This window comes from Triturus cristatus, chromosome 6 (genome assembly GCF_964204655.1).
Source record: "Triturus cristatus chromosome 6, aTriCri1.1, whole genome shotgun sequence".
NCBI lineage: Eukaryota > Metazoa > Chordata > Amphibia > Caudata > Salamandridae > Triturus > Triturus cristatus.
The window spans coordinates 298,858,126-298,877,540 of NC_140589.1; the positions used below are offsets into that span (position 1 = coordinate 298,858,126).

Consider the following 19,415-nt stretch of genomic DNA (forward strand, 5'->3'; position numbering starts at 1 on the left):
AGGAGGGACCTCAGCAGCTCCAGGGTGAGAAGATGGGGAGTTGCCAAGCATGCTGAAGGCAGAGTCAGTCTGGCAGAAGTGTGAGAGTGCCTACCCTGGTGCGCTGATGGACACCCATAGTGCCATGAGTATCCCAAAGTAAGAAGGGATGACCCAAGCTGCATTGCAAACAGCCGATTAGGGTGCACCCCGTCCCTTTAGCCTAATGTCTTTTGTCTTGCAGTCTTTGAATGAAGAGAGATTGGTGGGAGTGGAGGACGGTTAGTTAACGGGGCTTGGTGAGGGGGAAGAGGGTCACGTCCATACCAGGGAAGGGACAGGGGCCGAAAGGCAATAAAGTGCTGGATGGAATGTGGCCACAACCTGGGAGCGAACTGGTGTGTTTTTTGTGGGTGCAGTATTCGCTCCACTTGCCAACTACAAATGCAGGTCCAACATGCACTGTACGTGATGCTTTTTTTTCCCATTGGCTCAGGATTACCACTAGCACTAGGGCCCCACGCCATCACGACTTCCATTTTTCAAGTAAATAACTGTGTATGTGTGCTATAGGAGCATTGCAAACACCAATTACTTAAGTGCTACTTACCAATTTCAAGCCCCAAATGTAAATATCTACAAATTGTAGTGGGTTGGTCCTAAAATGTGATGAACAAGCTAGCACCTTAAGGGGGCTTAGTCACAGCAGCAAGTTGCTGAAGAGAGCTAATCCAAAGCCCCTCTCTCGTCATAGCAAACCTGAGGTTTTACCAGAGAGCTAAAGGTGTCTGTAGCCGATAAAGGCTTTTGATGCTAAATGAAATATCTAATTTTTCTGGCTGGAAATTGTGTTTTTTGAGAATGTTTAACACAGTATTTTACCAAGACATTTAGAGAATATACATGTAAGAAACGGTATTGTGAAATTAGTAAACAACGCGTAAGGTGCATATTGTATGTTTATGTTGTTAAATACGCAGTGGAATCCTAGCTCGGTAGCAGTGGAGCCTTGTAGAGATTATTTAACATGTGTCTGTCACCTAAGTGTCTATGTGATCATGTGTTTTTTGTTGTGTTTTTACCTGTAGTCATTAACTCACCCTGTTGTGTGTTGCATAAACTTGCAGGCTGAACCCAAAGCCAGCGCAAAACAACCTGCTGATTTGTTACATCGGACCACATCGTCCACCATGAAAGTGTTGACTAATACAACCATGACCACTAAAGCTGTGTTGCATGCTGTGAGTGATGGACAGTGGTGGAAGAAGTCCCTAACTTACCTGCGACCCTTACAAGTAAGGAGCATTAGGAATGTGTGTCTACACATGGCGAAGCTCAGCCCTAACACCCTGTTTATGTTTGCTATTCATTTATCTTTGTGCACTTGTCTAACAAAAGCTTTTTTCAAACATTGTTTCTATAAAATAATGCACTTAATGTTAGACAATGGTTTACTGGTTCATGTAAAATTGATGGAAAAATAGAAGCATTCAAGCAAAACTCGTGTTTAGACATCTATATATATATCTAATGCCGCTAAATCATTATTTGCCCTTCATAATTGTGTTCAAGTGAGATTGATATTCCACTAGGTCAAACATCTCTGCTTGTTTTCTTCGCCCTGTTCCACCCGCCTGTACTTTAGAGATTATTCCACAAGGCACTGTAATCTTCACTGAGCACAGCTTGATCTTCAGAAGAGCTTAAAAAGAATAGCCGATAGATAGGCCTGTATCTTATCAAATGATTCACTGCACAAAATTAGAGCAAAGCAATTTGCCACAATCGTAACTGATTGCCAAGTAAGAAGTATGGAACACAACGTTTATCTTGATCTAATCCCATCCTTTCTAATCTAAAATATACAGGAGTCCGAATGCCTGTTGCCATAAAACTGACAAATGCAGAACAAAAAGCGTTTAACCACTGTACTGAGTGCTGAGCAGAAGGAGCTCCAGATCTGAAGTTCTCTTAAAGCAGATTATGGGCCAGCTTCAGGCATCTGCCCCTTGCTTGTCTTTTGAACTTTGACATTTATTTAGGTCATGCTAAACAATACAGAAGTGTATAGGCTTTGGTGGCAATTTTGGGGCACAGTTCAGCACGGTGCCTGAGTACAAGAAATAAGCAATGCTAAGCTGATGTCAAAGTACCATACCTCATGTCCCATACTCAATCAATCAAACCAATCAGTGGCTTGTAAAGCGTGTCTACTCACCCGTGAAGGTCTCAAGTGCTAGGAGGGGCTGCTGGTCCCTCTGGGTGTAGGATCATTTGAAGAGCCAGGTGTGGCAGTCCTTCTTGAACTGGGTCATTGATGCAGTTTAGCTGAGGAGGAGGGACAGGGTGTTCCAGGTCTTGGCGGCGAGGTAGGAGAAACCACTTCCAAAGGTTCTGGTCTTGTGGATCCTGGGGACGGAGTCTAGGGCAAGTTGGGCTGACGGAATTGTCTGGCCGGCATGTGGCAATATTGCGCTTCTAAAACCAAGACAGCCACCAATAGATCAGCTATTCCCCTGCTTGTGTTGTCCTGCAGGTCACCCTCACACCTTTCCACATATTTACAGCTTCTTGAGTCCCTCACCAGAGCACCTACTTCCTGGAAGGTCACTTTGGTCATTGAGAGACAAGTGTTTCATACAACTGATAGTATAGAGTGGTGCAATGGTACTGGACACCGATATATCTGGTGTTACCAGAAGAGTAATGACTCTGTGGAGCAGCTTTTTGCCTGCATGAAACATTCACATGGAGTTTTGCATTTCTGCTTGTAGGAAACCCATCTCTCTATATAGTATACCCAGTGCTTAATTTGTGAAACTTAAAGTGCCAGGGCTCTGACCAGGAGGCCACTACAGCTTGCACCACCCATCGCCCTTGTCATCTCTGCCAAAACAACTACTAACCATCACTCTCCATGTAAATGCGACAGTTCTGATTATTCCAGGTCCCCAAATCTAAAGGAATGGCTGGGGAGGCAGGTATTAGCAATTTTAATCTATATTGTATTCCTAAACTACCATTGTTCTGCTCATCTCTAAATTAGATGAGCAGCGCCACCATGTGGTGGACTGTTCTAAGTATGGTGTTGACAATTAGGTGCCGGTGTCGAGCACCGGAAACCAATTAAGTGCCGGTGCTTAGCACCTGAAAGCCCCGGCTCAAATTAACTACTGCAATAGCGTTATTAATTTAAGATTTTTTTTAACGTTATACGTGTTTATATAGCGCTATATGTGACTTAGGCCACTTCAGAGCTCTGGCACGGTAACAGGAAAACACGTAGATGGGTTAGAGCTGAAGTTGAAGCCAGATGCGTAGGAAGATCCGAGGTCTGGGGTTGTTTGGTCCACATTATGGAAAGAAATATTGCCCAAAACTGATGGGTTTTACCACTTAAAAGAAGGTGAGCTCTGCCTTGACCTTAAAACGAGTAAGACAAATGTCAGGGATACTCCGTGTGACTCATCGGCTCTGCCTGGTCACTGGAGAGTCAATGATGCAGGCATGTTCTCTTTTGCACAGAGTGTATTCCTGATCCCAAATATGACATTTATTTTCCCGAACCGCTACATTTTTTATTGGCCTCTGGTTTTATTTTCAGGACATCTACATTTTTATTGGCCTGTGGTGAGTTGTGCCCCCAGCAGTATTGGATTACCTGCTAAACTCATGGAAACAGCTGCACTAATTCTTGCTTTTTTTCAGCTGGTGGTAATCCAACATGTTTGATACCAAACATGACTGGGTTTGGTGCAGCCACTATATAGTTAGACATCGTGTAATGCCTGATGTCTACTATATGTATTAAAATGGCTGAACACATTTACAAAGCCTGGAGAATCAACTCCGGGGTTTGTAGGAGTGTCCTGCTCATGCAAAGGCACCCTCACACTCATAACAAGCATCCTGCCTTCAGGATTGAAAGGCCTGCCGTAGGAGTGACTTATAGATTTTAAGTGTAGTGACTTCAGATATAAGGAAACTTATATCTTTTGTAAGTGCTGCTAGCACCAGCTTACACCGGCTGCAATGGCAGGTATGTAGTCACAGTTTAAGTGGTCTCACATGGGTGGCATAATACTTTATGCAGCCCATGGGAGACCCCTGGTGTACCTATGCCCTGGGTACCTTTGTTCCATATACTAAGGACTTACAAGGGTACACTAGTAGCCTATTGTTGAGGTACCAAAGTATTTACCATAGCAAATTTAGGGGGGAAGCCCAGTGGCTGTGGTCCTGATTAGCAGGATCCAAGCCAGACTAATCACAAAAACATACTGACACCAGCAAAAAGTGGAGGTAACCATGCTAGAATGGATCCTACCTACCTACATTTACATTTCTGCACTTGTATTGTTTTAGAGAGGTGTACAGTCAAATGACAAAAAACAACATCCAACTTCTGAGTCTTGTAGATGGAATTTCACCTTTTCTAACGTTCTTCTCTTGGGCAAGCTTTACATTTAGAGGTTCAGCAGCGATATTTGCATATGTTACTGGTAATAGGGCTTTTGAAAGAGTATGAGTGGAAGAATACAGATTTTGCTTCTGGCTCACAATGTAATTCCTAACATTTCTCAGTACCTTTCTGCGTCTCAAGATGTCTCAAATGCCTCACTATCTTTCAGAAGGCAGCTTGGTGGCATTCCTCTACCCATTGAATGGCAACTTGAAAATGCCAAACTTTCAAAGCCTAAGTGGAGCCACCTGGATTTTGTTGTGAGGAAAGCTTTTTTATGTGATGTCTTCCGGCCAACTGAGCGTACTATGTATTCATAACCTAGAGGTTTTTTTTAAATGTCGAATTGGCTTCGAAATCTCAGGCAACTGTGACTTCAGCTACCTGCAAATAGTTCATGAGATATCGTTGTCCAGAGAGAGAGTAATTCCTCAATGGTCACAGCCATAGGAGACTCCCACCTTGATTATGGGATCGCTTTATACCCAAGTTTGCCCAAGTGTTTGGTTAGTGTGAGCCAAATTGTGGTTGCTCCCATGTTTGTTAGAATCCATAACATTTTCACCAGTGTCTTGTCCATTTCTATTTTCTACATTGACTCCAAATGAAGCAACGCGCTGTCTTAAGTTTTCCCTACACATTGCACAAATTAAAGGTGTATGTCTCTTGTCATTCTGTTTGATTTGTATTAAATGTAAAGTGGAACACCTGTGTGTCTATCCTTGGGCGGAGGAAAAATATTTCAAAGTAATTGTCAAACAGGGAGCTGCAGATAGTGGCCAGGTGTATACAGGGATTACTAACCTTGTGCTCCTCAGGGAAAACTAATGATATCTCAGTCGCCAAACAAATGACCACTTATTGGGGTAAAAAAGTATAATTAGCACAGGCTTCCCGCAAGACAAAAAAAGATTTCCAACCCTGTTGCGCTCTTAGACGGTTACTGCAGTGCAATTTGTACAGTCATAGAGTGTGCATGCCAACAATGAATGTCAGACCAGATCTGATAGAGACGTCTAGCCGCAGATTCCTTAACTTAGAATATCCCCAGGTGTCAGACTGAATCCGGAAAACTTTGCCTGCAGCAGCACCTCTGCGCGCCGGGGGGCAGCGCCGTCTGGCTCCGCCCTTACGTTGTCCCCGGACATGACGTCAGTGGAGCTATATATGCCCCTCCCGGCGCGCTGGCGTCAGTTTTCTTCTTTTCCGCGTCCGAACACGGATCCTGGGAAACCAGCAGATCCTTGGCCTGGTTTTTGGGCCCTCTCGACACCGTGTGTGTCTGGGGGTGGAACAGTGTGCAATGCCTTCCGGCTTTAAGGCTTGTGAAGCCTGTGCACGTCAGATGTCTGGCACTGACCCTCACCTCATATGTATGTGGTGCTTCGGCGTGCACCGCAACTCCAAGGACTGTGACCTGTGCCAACGAATGAAGCCAAAGTCCTTGAGGGAGCGGCGCATGAAGTTGCTGGCTGCACGGCTGTCTGGTCCAGCTACCTCCCGTCTTCGCTCTTCTTCTCCGGATTGGGCTCGTTCCTGAGGTTGCTCCCGCGACCTCCGTGTGACACCAGGTAAGCGTAAGCACAGGCGTCGCTTACGGAGATCTCCTTCCACCCGTGCCGCTGCCGGCCATTCCTCTCGTAGTGAGCCGGTTAAAGGCGTACGGCTTCCTCTTTATCCACCCTCTCCAGGTGTAGGGGCAACACGTGCCCAAATGGAGGCCTATTCTAAGGCACTCCAGGCTTGTTTTCAGTCGCCCCCTCTCCCCGGTGCGTCACAGAGGTAGCAGGCACTGAGGCTGGGTCATCGTCTGCGGACGTTTCTTCGGCACCGGCTGTATGCGTCGACTCCGATTCCGGAGCCGACGCAAACCCAACAAGCCGGGGCCCAGAGCACGGCCCTTCCCGTCGTTCAGCGCATAGCCCTGTAGGGCTCCCCTGTGCCGACGTCAGTGGCGGCAACGGCGACGCCAGCCTCGGCACGGGCCTCGCGACCTCGGCGCCATGTACTGCCACAGGCTCAGCGCCTGCGCCTTGTACTCTCTCTAGGGAGGTTGTCGGCGTCCTGGCGACTCCACTACGGCGCTGTTCGACATCGGTTCCGGTGTCGAGCCGGCTTCCCTCGGTGGATGATCCCCCCGACTCTTCGGGCGGCTGTGCATCTCCCCCACGACGTCCGTTAACGCCGGTGCTCCCATCTACGCTTCCTGTGGATCCTGGGGCTTCCCTGGACTCCCATGATCAAGGGGCCAGGGTGCAAGTTCCTTGTGTAGCCTGGCATTCCGGTCAGTCTCCGCCTTCGCAACTCTTCATGTCCAGTGGTAGACTTAGCCTTCATCCGTCTCCTACTGACCATTTGTTATCGCCTACTCGGATAGCAACTGAGTCTAGGGCTGCGTTTGTGCGAGCTATTCAGGGGGCGGCGGCGGCGGCTGCTGCTGTGCTTGGCCTACAACCCCCTATAGTGCCTCTACTTTCTGATCCTTTATTGGATCTGCTCCATTTGGAGCCTGTTGAGGTAGAACCTTTGTTGCCCTTCGGGGACTCGCTCTTTGACACCCTGCATGGCACTTGGTCCAGACCCTTTTCGGGTGACCATGTTGATCGGGCTATTGCCCATAGGCACTGCCCGGCACCAGGTGATCTTCTTTGTTTGTCTCTTCACCCGCCTGCTCAAGGCCTAGTTGTTCAGGCAGCTTTTGATTTGCACTATTCACACTGTTTACCATTGTTACCTCCCACAAGAGAGTCTCGGTGGCTTGATGATTGTGGCTGAAGGCTTTTCGCCTCCGCTAGCGCAGGCCTCAGGGCCTTAAATACAGCCTGTGTGTTTGCACGCGCATCTGCTGCTCTTTGGGACTCAGTTGCTCACCTTCTCCCCTCCGCATTCTTTTGCATGGACGATGCATGGCGCAATTTTCCCTTCGGTCTTCCTTGGACGCAACTGACTATGGGACGGGTCCAGGCTCGTGCTGTGGCTTTACGTCGCAATGCTTGGCTGCGCGACAGTCGCTTCCCTGATCATATTCAGATGCCCTCGGGGATCTTCCGTTCAATGGAGTGGATCTTTTTGACCGCCATGCAGATTCGGCGGTCTCCCGTATTTTGTCCGGCCTGCGGTTACTCTGGTGGCCGTGTTCTTGGCGTTATTTTCCTGGACACGCCCTAATGCTCAGGTTGGGTTTCGGGGCTGGTTACTGTTCACGGCTGGTTAGCCATTTCTCAGTTTGTTCGGCGCAGCCGGTTGGCTGCTTCCTTTCTTTTCAGTCCTCTGACTGTGTACTTAACCCATGAGGACACCCATACGGGTTTGCCTTACCCTATGTGGGGTACTTGATGGCATTCGGTTCAACCGTTGTCTTGGTACACTCCTATGGAGTCCCTCAGCAGAGGTCCTACTCAAAGTCCCTTGTCTCTTCCTACTGGATTCCTCGTATAACTTGCCTTATTGCAAGTTGGGTTGGTCTGTCTGTATGGCATCGGGATCTGGTGTGGGTCCCATGCCGTGTACTGTCTATCTCCAAAGTCTGGTGCACCACCTGGTTGTGGCGTTTCTTTTGCAAACGGCACCCTGTTTGACGCTATGAGGCCTGTTACTTATTACCGCTATGCGGCCTGCTTATTGTTGTTCCTTTTTGGTGCACCCGCACCTTCGCACCTTCTAGTCCTCCAAGCTACTGGGTTAGCCGAGGTTGTCTGGCTTACGTGGGGCTACTGATCCTATAGCAGTGTCATTAATCCCTGCTTTTGGTGGCCCCTTATCCTATAGCAGTGTCCATGAACCCTGCTTTTTCCGTATGGGGATTTCCAAGCTTTGCTTGGGGTTCATGCTGTACACTCTCCGAGGGGTATCTTTTCCTCCTTCGATTCAGGGACTTTTGCCTCTGGCCTCACTTTTGCCAGGGATGTGCCTCGTTTTTCTCCCACTCTGTCTTGCGGGGGACTCTTGTTGGGTCTCGTTTTTCATTGTTTCGACGTTTTCCCTCCTGCTCAAGCTCCCCTCGGTGCTCTTACCCGACGGGTTCGTGCAGGCGCTCTCCCTCATACAGTGTCCGTGGGTCCTGCCCCGGTCTACTTCTTCTGCCATTTCCTAAAGTGTCCGACTCCCTGGTGCCCTTTTTTAGTCTGCTGCCCTCTTGCAGTTTTGGCTGCTCTGCTACCTTACACGAAGTCCTTGCGCCCTTCATATAGATCCAGAGTCCACACAACGTGCTTGGGTTCCTTCCTGTCTTCGCTCTGGTTGGTAAAGCCCTATTGCTTGTACTCTACCATCACATACTATGGCACCATCGCCTGGTCATGGCGTGTCTTCTACCTCCCGTGCTACCAGCATCTTGCTCCATAAATTGGCATTTTGCCACTTATGTCGCTCCACTCTTACTGGTGCCGGTTTCCACAGCGCTACTTTTTGCAGTTCTGCTCTTTAGGCTGGTATGCGAGGTCTCTGTCTTACCGGCTGCTGTCTCTCACAGCTTGGCTGCCATCTGCATCTACAACACTCACCATATCTGGAAAATGGTTTCTTCTCCATGCTGGCGCTTTCTGGGTGAGGGGCAACCTATTGCCTCTGCTGTCCCACTTGCACTTGCGGGTACAAGTTTCTCAGTGTTCTTTCACACTGTTTTCTTGAACGGCCTGTGCCTTTTTAGGTCTCGTCTGAGCTAGCGCTTGCGCTGCTCTGAGCGAGATATTTTGTAAGTGGGATTTTCAAAGTGCTACCCACAGTCTTTTGGCTGGCCTAAAGCTTGAGTGCACGATCACATGCACGTGCACAGCTGGCATCTAATGGCTCCTCAGCTGCCACTCCCCCCTCCCTTCTCCATAGCTTTGGCTCCAGCCGCCAACTGCCTTTCTTATCTACGAGCCGTCATGGCTCATTAAGTGCTTTCGCGCGCCAATGCTTGTTTTAAGAATGCAGCAATACTTCTAAAATACAGCAGAGGGCGCCATTGTTCTTTCTTTTAATAGGTCTCACCTTTTTATTCTTCATGTTTACAAACATTCTATTTCTTTGTAGGAAAGAGCACAGTACTAAGGAGTTAAGTAGTTTGTGGGAGTGGTTATGGGGTGAACATGTATAGGAATAAAGTACCCCTTCCTTATCAGCGATGGCAATTGCAAGTCACCTCGGAGTTCCTAATCATAAACATGTAGGTATTCCAATTTGGAAATTGGCCGGTTTCTGGTCGGGGTTATGGAAACTGATCCAGCATTTTATCATTTCATATTTATTTTCTCCTGCATATAACACTCCTCTGTACCCTTGTTGCTTCGGCCTGGCATTACCCAGATGTACCTTGGACCGCTCACCGGGATACTTTGAGTTATCTCTAATTAAATCCTTTGCAAAATGTCACCTTGCTTTATTTTTGTTTCGCATTAAAACAAAATTGCCGTTAATAATGGCAAGGTGAGCTGAAAATCCACATTTGCCACATAGTTACCGGACATCTGACAAAGCACGACGTGCTTGCTATATGTCTGGGGTCTCAGGTCGCCTCTTACCTGTCCTTGTGAGGAAGAGTCCGATCATACCGTTCACACCTGCCAGACCTCCTCTGGGGCTGAATGAAGGGGTTCACATCTAAGTGCTCAGGGCATGATTGGTGCGTCAGGAGCAGTGACACTGGGGTCCAGAGGGAGCCCCTGAACGCCGATTCTTGCTATTTCACAGTTTAACCAGCGGCCAGGAGACCCGTTTCCTTGCTTGCACTAGAGCCCATGATGCGCTGGCAGGAGTCACGGTATGGAGTATATTGACCACCCCGACTCTTGTCTCTTCTAGCATGTCTGTTTTCCCGTCTAGATGCGCCGCTTGGTCCATTCAAATGATCAAAATCGAGACACCTGCACCGGTCAATCCTGGCCTCTATTGCGCCAGTGACATCAGTGCTCTGTAGTACTAATAATGCCGGTGCACCACTGCATTTACGGCACGTACCCCCTCCCCCCTCCCAGCAGTCACTGGCCTACCTTTCTTCAACTGGCCCTCAGCTCGCCTACTATTACAGGCAGGGGGTCCTCTGCATAGTGCTTGTGTAGAGCTTACAGGGTAGTGCGGGGCACAGGCAGCACTTTGGCACTAGAAAAACAAGCATTTGCAATGCAATAGGTCTTGCATTTACGCGAGTTTGAGCTATTGACATTGCAAATGGCAATGCCTTTTATTCTTGTTTTCGTTTTTAAAACATAAATAAAAGACATTGTCATTTACAATGCCAATAGCTTAAACTCACGTAAATGCGAGACCTATTGCATTGCAAATGCTTGTTAGGCTTTTGTCACTGCTTCAGATCCTGGAGATCTTTCCCACTCTGGGTGGGTTCATCTCCCTCTTTCGAGTCTTTAACTTTCACTTAGCCTCAACCCACTTTCCATAACTGGGTTCTTTCCTGCTGTTCGTGATAGCTTCTATTGCCTTTGCCTCCCACTACTTCCGCTCCCTTTGCTCGGGTGGTTACCTGCGGTCTGTCCTCCTTATAGTGTTAAGTCACCTAATGGACCCCTACCTTCTTCTAGAACTTCATGGGATTCAGTCGCAGACCCGCCTCCTCTGTGGGTATGGCTTTGGTATCTATTCTAAGTTTGAATCTGCGGCTAGACGTCTCTATCAGATGAACGAGTTACTAACTTCGGTAATGATGTATCTGGTAGAGACCCAGTCTAGCCGCAGATTCCTTAACGCCCACCCATCCTCTCCGTTCTGCGCGGACCTTTTCAGGTAGAGGCTTTTCTATACTTGCTTCCCTTGGGGTGGCTTGCCCTTTTGCAAGGTGATATACTCTCACTCCAACACAGACTGATAAGCTCTGTTCATAGATCATATGTTCGTTCCAGTCCTTTGCCTGGATTGTAGATTGTGAAATCCATTCACGCTTTTTCCCACCATCCCGCTTTCCCCTTCTGCATTGCCTTGTGGTCTTTGCCACCTCGGCGGCCTTTCCTTCAGCGGCCTTCCTTCTATTGGCTATGTACATTGTGGATCTTTGATTGGAATTGCGACGTCCTTTTCTGGTGATGTCTTGTGGTGAATTCTCTTTAATCTAGTGTTTCGGACCTCTTCTCCTTCACGGTTTTACTTTCAGGATGTGGACTTTCTATCCTCTGCCAGGCTATTTTTCCACATCCTTGTCCCCCTTTAGCGTTGCGTGAGCCTTCGCTCTTGCGGGGTGGCTCTTCAGAGCACTACTCTGTCTCACTTGTCAATTTCTTCTATTTTTCCATTATTTTTGCACACTGTTCCCATATTTTCACAGTTTTTTGGTGATGGCTCCGCATTCTGATGTGGAAAATTTCTCCAACGAAAACTGACGCCAGCGCGCCAGGAGGGGCATATATAGCTCCACTGACGTCATGTCCGGGGACAACGTCAGGGCGGAGCCAGACGGCGCTGACCCCACCGGCGCGCAGACGTGCTGCTGCAGGAAAAGTTTTCCGGATCCAGTCTGACGCCTGGGGATATTCTAAGTTAAGGAATCTGCGGCTAGACTATGTCTCTACCAGATACATTGTTACCGAAGGTAAGTAACTCGTTCATTAGGCACAGTGTATCACATAAATTTAAAATGTGTGTCTCGTGTGTAGTGGCCTTGCGTTGTAAATGCAGAACAAGTAAATGGAAGTGAATCTACAGACTGCATCAGCATGTTGCAGTTCTGTCCTACTGAGTATTTGTAAGCTGAGGCCAAGCTCCTTTGGATGTTTTATAGGGTTCGTCAGAAGTAGTGATTGTTAATTTAGGGAAGGGAAGACCATAGCAATGAAAGCATAAACAGATTGCACTGTCTTACCCTTCTCTGTGTGCTAAGGGAAAATATATGCATTTCTAAACTATGCAGTTTGCTGTATTGCTTTGTGTTAAATGCACAGTCCCCTTTGTGCTTTTATCACTCTTATTTAGTTTGCTTAGCGTGTACCAAGTGTCGGATTGGTTTCGCCTGTGGTGTGTATTTTGCAGGTGTATCTTACTGAACAGCTACTAGTATAACTCTTGAAATTCAACTTAGCCCAAAACATTGTTCATGTTTGTAAAACTGCGGTGTGGAGTAGACCTTGTCCAGCATCAGAATTTCGTGCTTTGTGACTGTGAAACCTGGCTTGAGCCCTGGCTCCAATTTGAGCCAGCTGTGTGATATTAGGCATATCACTTTGCTTCGCTGTGCCTCACTTCCTTTGATTTATCAATGTAGGAGCAGCGTGTGAACTGTGCAAACGATATAAAACTGCAAATATATATATCAGCTGTGTAAACAAAATGTCTTGTTTATTTGTAGTTTAAAATACCATATTGTTTCTCCATAATAATAATATTGGCATCTTCTCCAGTGCACGCCACGCGCAGGTTTGAATTATTTGTGTCGACAATGTCGGGTCTTTGGGTGGGAGAGACGGTCTTTGCCAGAGTCTGAGAAGTTTGTGTTTTGAAATGGTAAATGTAAACAAATTTCACGTAGTACAGTACTGTGACCGAGTGTACTCAATTGAAACATCTGCAAAACAAAACAGGCACCTGCTGTGTTACTTAGAATTATTTGACTGGAGTATAGGGTCTTCCAGACAAACTCACCTTGGCGAAGCGCCTTAGGTGAGCACTGGCTTGCGCCTATCTAATGGGGCCATTTTTTAGAGCTCCTGGTTCAAGTCGAAGTACCTTAGAGGTGGCGGGTCTGTGTGGCATGATTCCCTGCTGCCAGTCTACGTGTTGATCCAGCTAGTGGTGCCTTTCATTCAGTTTGTTTCTTGAGACACAATCGCAGGCGTCGCAGTATTAATTGCTTTCCCGCCATCTTCCCCACAGGCCCAAGGATTTGGAGACGCCCTGAGAAGCATGGCGGGCTCCAACGCAGGGCTGGAGAAGCAGGGCTGCCATCCCTTCTACGAGTCCATCATTGCCAGCCCATTCATCGCAGAGGTGAGTGGAGCGTGCGCGCGCAGCTCCGATTTCAAAGGCTTCATTAGCGTCTGTACAATGACTCTCGCGAGGCGTGGGGAGGGGCACCTGTATAGAAGTGTTATCTAATCAGTTAATAGCTGCTGGCGATTCTGAGACGATTAAAGCGTCTTCAGAAGATGCTATCACAGTGATTGTATTTGCGTGTCTTAGGTGAGTAGCTCAATATTTAAACAACACCTGTGTACAGAAAGTAGAACTCGTTTCCACCTTCAATGGGTGGCATAAAGGACGCCATTTTTCAGCCGCCCTCTGATTGGTTTTCGTGCAGGATGAAGCGACCTACACCACGTACCAGCACAACACCCACGAGAGCTTCGCAGAAGTGCTGCTCAGAACAGGCAAATTAGCGGAAACCAAGAGCGACGGCGACAACCTGTTTCCAGCCACGGAAGGTAAAAGTCGCGAGGCCCACTTGGAAGAATTTACTTTGTTTTGCGCAAAATGCATCCCTCACCAAGCCCTCAGTTTTACAACCGTACAGATGTATTTTGGATGCATGCAAAGTAACTATTATGCTTTGCAGTACCCCATTTATGATTTTCCGCATTTGATAAATGGCAAAATAATGTGCCGCCTCCCGCGTTCAACATCATTTCCAAAGTTAACTGCACTCAATTTGCTTTCAATAAATCCACACTTAGCCCCGGGTCTGAACTGCTCGCGAGGCACGATGAAGTGCCGCGGAACTAAAAGAAATGAGTCACAAAGCGCAAGGCAACAATTAAATGTAAATGTGTTTGAGCGCGCGCAGGGTTGGTGGTGGTGGCATCTCGAATGCTCGGCACGTAAGAGGGACTTGGTGCTTCTGCAGTAACTGTCGGGGAGAATTGTGGCTCTCTGGCGGAGGCACCGGCATTAAAAGGAGAGGCCTGAGATGTAATCTGATGATGTGCTCTGTTAAACCCCCTTTGTCTCAGTTCTCTAAACTCTCGGGGGATATTAATTAACAGTGCATCTTGTTATCACCTACCAAGTCAAAGTGAGCACTGAAATTTAAATTAATGTTGTCCTAAAGGAAATGGTTAAGGAATAATACACCTTGTTTGGCACTTTCGTTGGAACGTTGAGAGCAGGAGAACCAATCAGATTCGTCCAAAATCAGCAACCAACTGCATATGCACACCCTTAGCTTGAGCTCTGAAATAGGCAACATCATTTTAAGAGGGGCAGAAGATGGGAGTGGTGTTGGCATAGCTAGCAAATGTATATGTTAATACGATTACTAACCTTGGAAACCGCCAGTAACAATAGGTGTCTTTCGCCACCTCTGTCATTACCTGCATGCTAGTAACTAGAGTTGTAACTCAGCAGTCACAGTGTGCATAGTCCTACATTTTTAATTATTATTATTATTTTTTTGAGTTTGATATAGCGTGATAATGACCCAAAAGGGTATCCGAGCGCTTTACATATATGCAGGTGAGCGACCCAGTAAATCAGACAATAAACCGTAAAACAATCACAATAAAGGTATGGGAGACTGTGGGAAGTAGGTGGGGTGGAGAGCTACCAGGAGTCCATCCATACGTTATAAACAAAGAAAAAGGTGAGGGAGAGAGGTAGGGCAGGCCATAATAAACAATAATTGCAATCACAACGATAGTACCAGATGAGGCTGTACTCAGGCGGGGTGAAGAAATACCTCGAGCCCACTAGAGAAATCAACAGAGCGGCACAGTGCCGGAAGACAGATCACAAGTGCGTCCAGAGTGACTTATCGGTGTGGGAGAGTCAAGCTAATGGGAGCTAACGCAATCATTTGTTCATCAATAGCATTTTTTTATGATGCAGATGGTGGGTTGATTCCGATTTCTGATGGGAAATTGATAAATAATACTACATTGTACATAAGCTCTCAATTGTAAAGGTTTTGCCTGTTATGAAAATATTGTAAGCTAGCCTTCTGACCTGGCAAAAACAAGTGTTTATTGTCGTTTTAAAATAAGAACTTTTTGTTTTGAGATATTAGATGTATGGTATCAGTAACCGCTGATGAAGTGGGCATTAACTGGGAGAAAGCACCCTGGTGCTGTTAAGTGATGTCTACTGCCCCATGTGCCCTCATGTTCGCCAGTCAGGGCAGAGTACGTTGTAACGATCCAACTGGCATACCGTTATCTTGAACCAATGGGTGCTACACGTTGTCGGTCATGGTTACACCGTTCCCTTTCTTTCAGCTTCCCTACAGTTCCTACTGTTTTCAATCAGACCTCGGTATAGCATACCTCCATTCTTTTCAAATAATTTGAGTCCGTGCTGGACAAAGGTGCAATAGAGAGTCTCTCTGAGAAGGAGCAACGGGTGCTATTCCCATTACTTTTTGTTTCCCAAAAAGAGGGTGGGGTCCTACCAAAGGTGGAGATTTAATTTATGATTTTTTTTGTAGGAGGCTGGCTTAGTATATGGTGGACCCTTATTTAAGTGACAAATGCAAAAAGAGCAATTGATGGACAGAATGCCGAACGATGTCATACATTCACCCCAGTACAGAGATCTAGGCCTAAATCCATTATTTTTCTCCCCATGCCATTCCAGTTTGAACCCAGCCATATGCAAATCAGTCTTGACCCTGCTCCCAATGGGAACAGTCCAGCCTGAACTGTCAGGCCAGGTCCTCCCTGAACTGGAAACAAGCATCCTAGGGCCAGTTTTGCGGTGACACCCCTCATCAGCCAGGCTAGCTTGACTCCAGTGGCATGGAGAGCACGGGACCCAAGTCTGGGCATACCCGTCCCACTAGGGGTGACAAATGCAAAAAGAACAATCGATGGACAAAATGTAGAATAAAGTCATACAAATCTGTGACTGGGGGTGAGTGTCTGAAAAGTTTCAGCGCGCTGTGCATCATCTCCTTGTGTGTGCTTTGTTTGCCCTAAGTTGGCAGGGTATGCGCAGACGTGGGTCCCTTGCTCACTTTGCCACTGGATTCAAGCTAGCCTGACTGATTAGGGGTGTTACCCCAAAACCGGTCCCAGGATGTTTGTTTACGGTCCAGGGAAGACCTGGCTTGGCAGTTTGAGCTGGACTGTTCCCATGAGGCACAGGGTCAAGACAGATTTGCATATAGCTCGGTCTGAACTGGGGTGGCAAAGTGAGCTAAAGAACGATGATGGATTCAACCCAAATCTGTGACTGGGGGTGAGTGTCTGAAAAGTTTCAGCGCTCAGTCCATCATCTCTCTGTGTTTGCTTTGTTCGCCCTTATTTAAGTGAAGCACCTTGCACTAATCCAGGCAACCCTTATGGTGATTTTAATCGTCTTTGATAACCATAGAAAGCTCTCAAAGTGATAGGTGTGGAGAGCAGCCTTCAGGCTTATCTTGAAGGATTGTTAAGCAGTTTGTTTTCAGTGTTATGGAGGGGCAAGTAGGGAATGCTGGAGATTTAAGGAGTCGGAGCCTGAGGGGTTGGCCACAACACTTTGCCTAGTGAAAATGGGTGTTGTGGTTCCCAGTGCTTTCTTTCCCAATCAGTCATTTAGTTGCTGACTCAGGTAGTTTACTTCTCTCCTTACTTAGCTCCTTTGACATCTGTTCTTCTCCATTCCTGGGGTACGTCCATCATCTTCTGACACCTCCTATTGAAATGTGCGCTACAAGTTTTACCCTACATCGTCTGTTAAACTCTGTGTTGCTCTCCCAGCAGCCCCAGTCTTGTACCGTGGGCCCTGTTGAGCTGCATCTCCAACCAAGCAATCAATTGAAAAAAGCAAAGAGATGGTTTGCAATGGATCGTGTCCTTCCGACACCATCAGTAAAAAAAAATTACTTGTTTTGTCTGTAAACCAATTCGGTTATACCTAATTCTCCCACATAACACATTTTCCCTCACATTTATGTCCAACAACACCAGAAGATCCCCCTGCCCTCATACTCAAGATGGTGCCTACCTCTTAGTATTTGAAATTAATTAAACGGACCTTGATGGGACCTACCTAAACTCTAGGGTTCCCGGGACATCAGATTCAGCAGAAGTGTATGGAATCGCTCAATACTGCCTGTGACTCTGCAGATAGATGCTATGTGCATATTAAGCACCTGCATAACCACTTTCCACTCATTGCCTAGAAAGTTGCAGATTTCTGAGTAGCACACTGAACTGTCAAATTAGGAGAAAATGGTAGCCTGAAAGACTTGGGGGTTGAGGAATAAGCCAAGTAAAGGGTCAGCTATGTTGGCTATTGGAAGCCTTGGAACAATCTTTCCAAGATTATTTGTTAAGTAGGTCTGTCAAATTTATTTGATTGTTTAAATTGAAATTGCGGTTTCAAATCAAAGCAGTTTTTAAGTCTAAAAAGAGATTTCAATCTACACCTTTCTGAGACATCCCTGTCATATGCCACTTTCTGGTGTAAGATTTTCAAAAAATATCAACCACTTTAATGCGCCGAAGAAGGTCAAATCAGTGTAGAAAGTACACATTCAAAGTGGCAATTAACTTTGTAAACCACTACAAATCTAGTGCTCTGCATGCATTTACCTGAAACAGGGACTCAAACCTTAACTTGATTGATATCATTTTTATTTCTGGCTGTAGACAGCCGTAGCTGTTTATGGAACTTACACCATAAATATACACAGATCAACATGAGACAGACCCTTCAGTTATTGGTTCTTGGCAAAGTCATTCATATGTTGTTTCACCTACATTACAAATATTGGTTGTTGTAACTGTCACTCATGCAACAGACTTTTTTCTTGTTCACAGATTATCAGCCATTTCAATTGAACAGTCGCTGTAGGAGTCCCCTGTGGGCGTTGGTTGGGCATGCCAGTCCTCAATATGCAAGTTGATGAATGGAGCCTTCTCCTTAAACCTCCCTCAGTGTCCCACTGCCCACATCCCGTTTTGTCTAGATCTTCCTGTCTTCTGTCTGTGCTCTCTTCACTGCCTCTCGGCCCCTACAGATGCTCTTCCTTCCGGTCCCGCTCATTAAGTTTTTACATTTCCAGAAACTCCTGCTCTCCCACCTCCATAATTGCAAAATGTTCGATAAGACATCAGACACTCGTCGATACATAAATGATGACTCGCTTTGAGACTCCATGGTGAAAGTAGCCAAAAAATCCAGGCACATAAAGGTTGAAAGGAGGCTTTTTATGAAGAAGACCTAAAAAAGCTAAATGTTATTTTAAGGGAAGAAAAGCTGCATTCTAGATGTGGAAAAAAGACGTACAAATCAATCAATCATTCAGGGATTTGTGAAGCGCGCTACTCACCCTTGAGTGTCTCAAGGCGCTTAGAGAGTTGGGGTGGGGGGGATCGTGCAGCTCCGATTCAGCCGAAGAGCTAGGTCTTGAGGTTCTTCCTAAAAGTGTGCAGAGTGGGGGAACATCTGATGTTGAGCCGGAGCTCGTTCCAGGACTTTGCTGTGATGTATGAGTAGGCTCTTCCACCCGTTCAGGCTCTGCGTATGTGCAGGGTTTTGGCGAGGTCGGTGGAGATAAGGTTTCTCTTGGGTTCTTGGAAGGAGACACTTTCGTTGAGGTATTGGGGTCCGGTGTTGTGGAGGGATTTGTAGGCGTGAGCGAGTAGCTTGAAGGTTACTCTCTTCTTGACGGGAAGCCAGTGGAGTTGTCATAGGTGCTGGGTGATGTGTTCATGTCATGGGATGCCGAACACAAGCCTGGCTGCGGTGTTCTGGATGGTCTGGAGTTTCCGGAGCAAGGATTTGTTGATTCCGGTGTAGTTCTCTTGATACCTGCTTCTGCAACAGCGCCAAGATGCCCCCGGGTGAGTTGTGCGCTATATCAAATATAAATAACATAACATAACAGGGCGTTTCTTTAGTCCAGTCTGCTGGTTATGAGTGCGTGGGTGACGGTCTTTCTGGATTCAGCCGGGATCCACTTGAAAGTCTTGCAAAGGAGGAGACAGTGTTTATTTGTTGGGTCATGGTGAAGTATGATTCCGAGGTTGTGGGTGTGGTCCATGGGAGTAGGGGGGCTGCCGAGGAGAGAGAGCCACCAGGTGTTGTCCCATGCTGAGGGGGTGGGTCCGAGGACGAGGACTTCTGTCTTCTC

The 19,415-nt window shown here is 46.9% G+C and overlaps 1 protein-coding gene across 2 annotated transcripts in view; it reads left to right on the plus strand.

Moving 5' to 3' along the window:
* NBAS (NBAS subunit of NRZ tethering complex) overlaps positions 1-19,415 on the plus strand; it is a 2,067,161-nt gene that overhangs the window by 1,006,540 nt on the left and 1,041,206 nt on the right. Inside the window, exons 36-38 of one of the 2 annotated variants that reach the window (XM_085610668.1) lie at positions 1,107-1,274; positions 13,238-13,351; positions 13,662-13,785. In XM_085610668.1, the coding sequence (XP_085466794.1) occupies positions 1,107-1,274; positions 13,238-13,351; positions 13,662-13,785 (406 nt within the window). The remainder of the gene's footprint in view (positions 1-1,106; positions 1,275-13,237; positions 13,352-13,661; positions 13,786-19,415) is intronic. The other variant, XM_085610669.1, reaches the window with a different exon arrangement.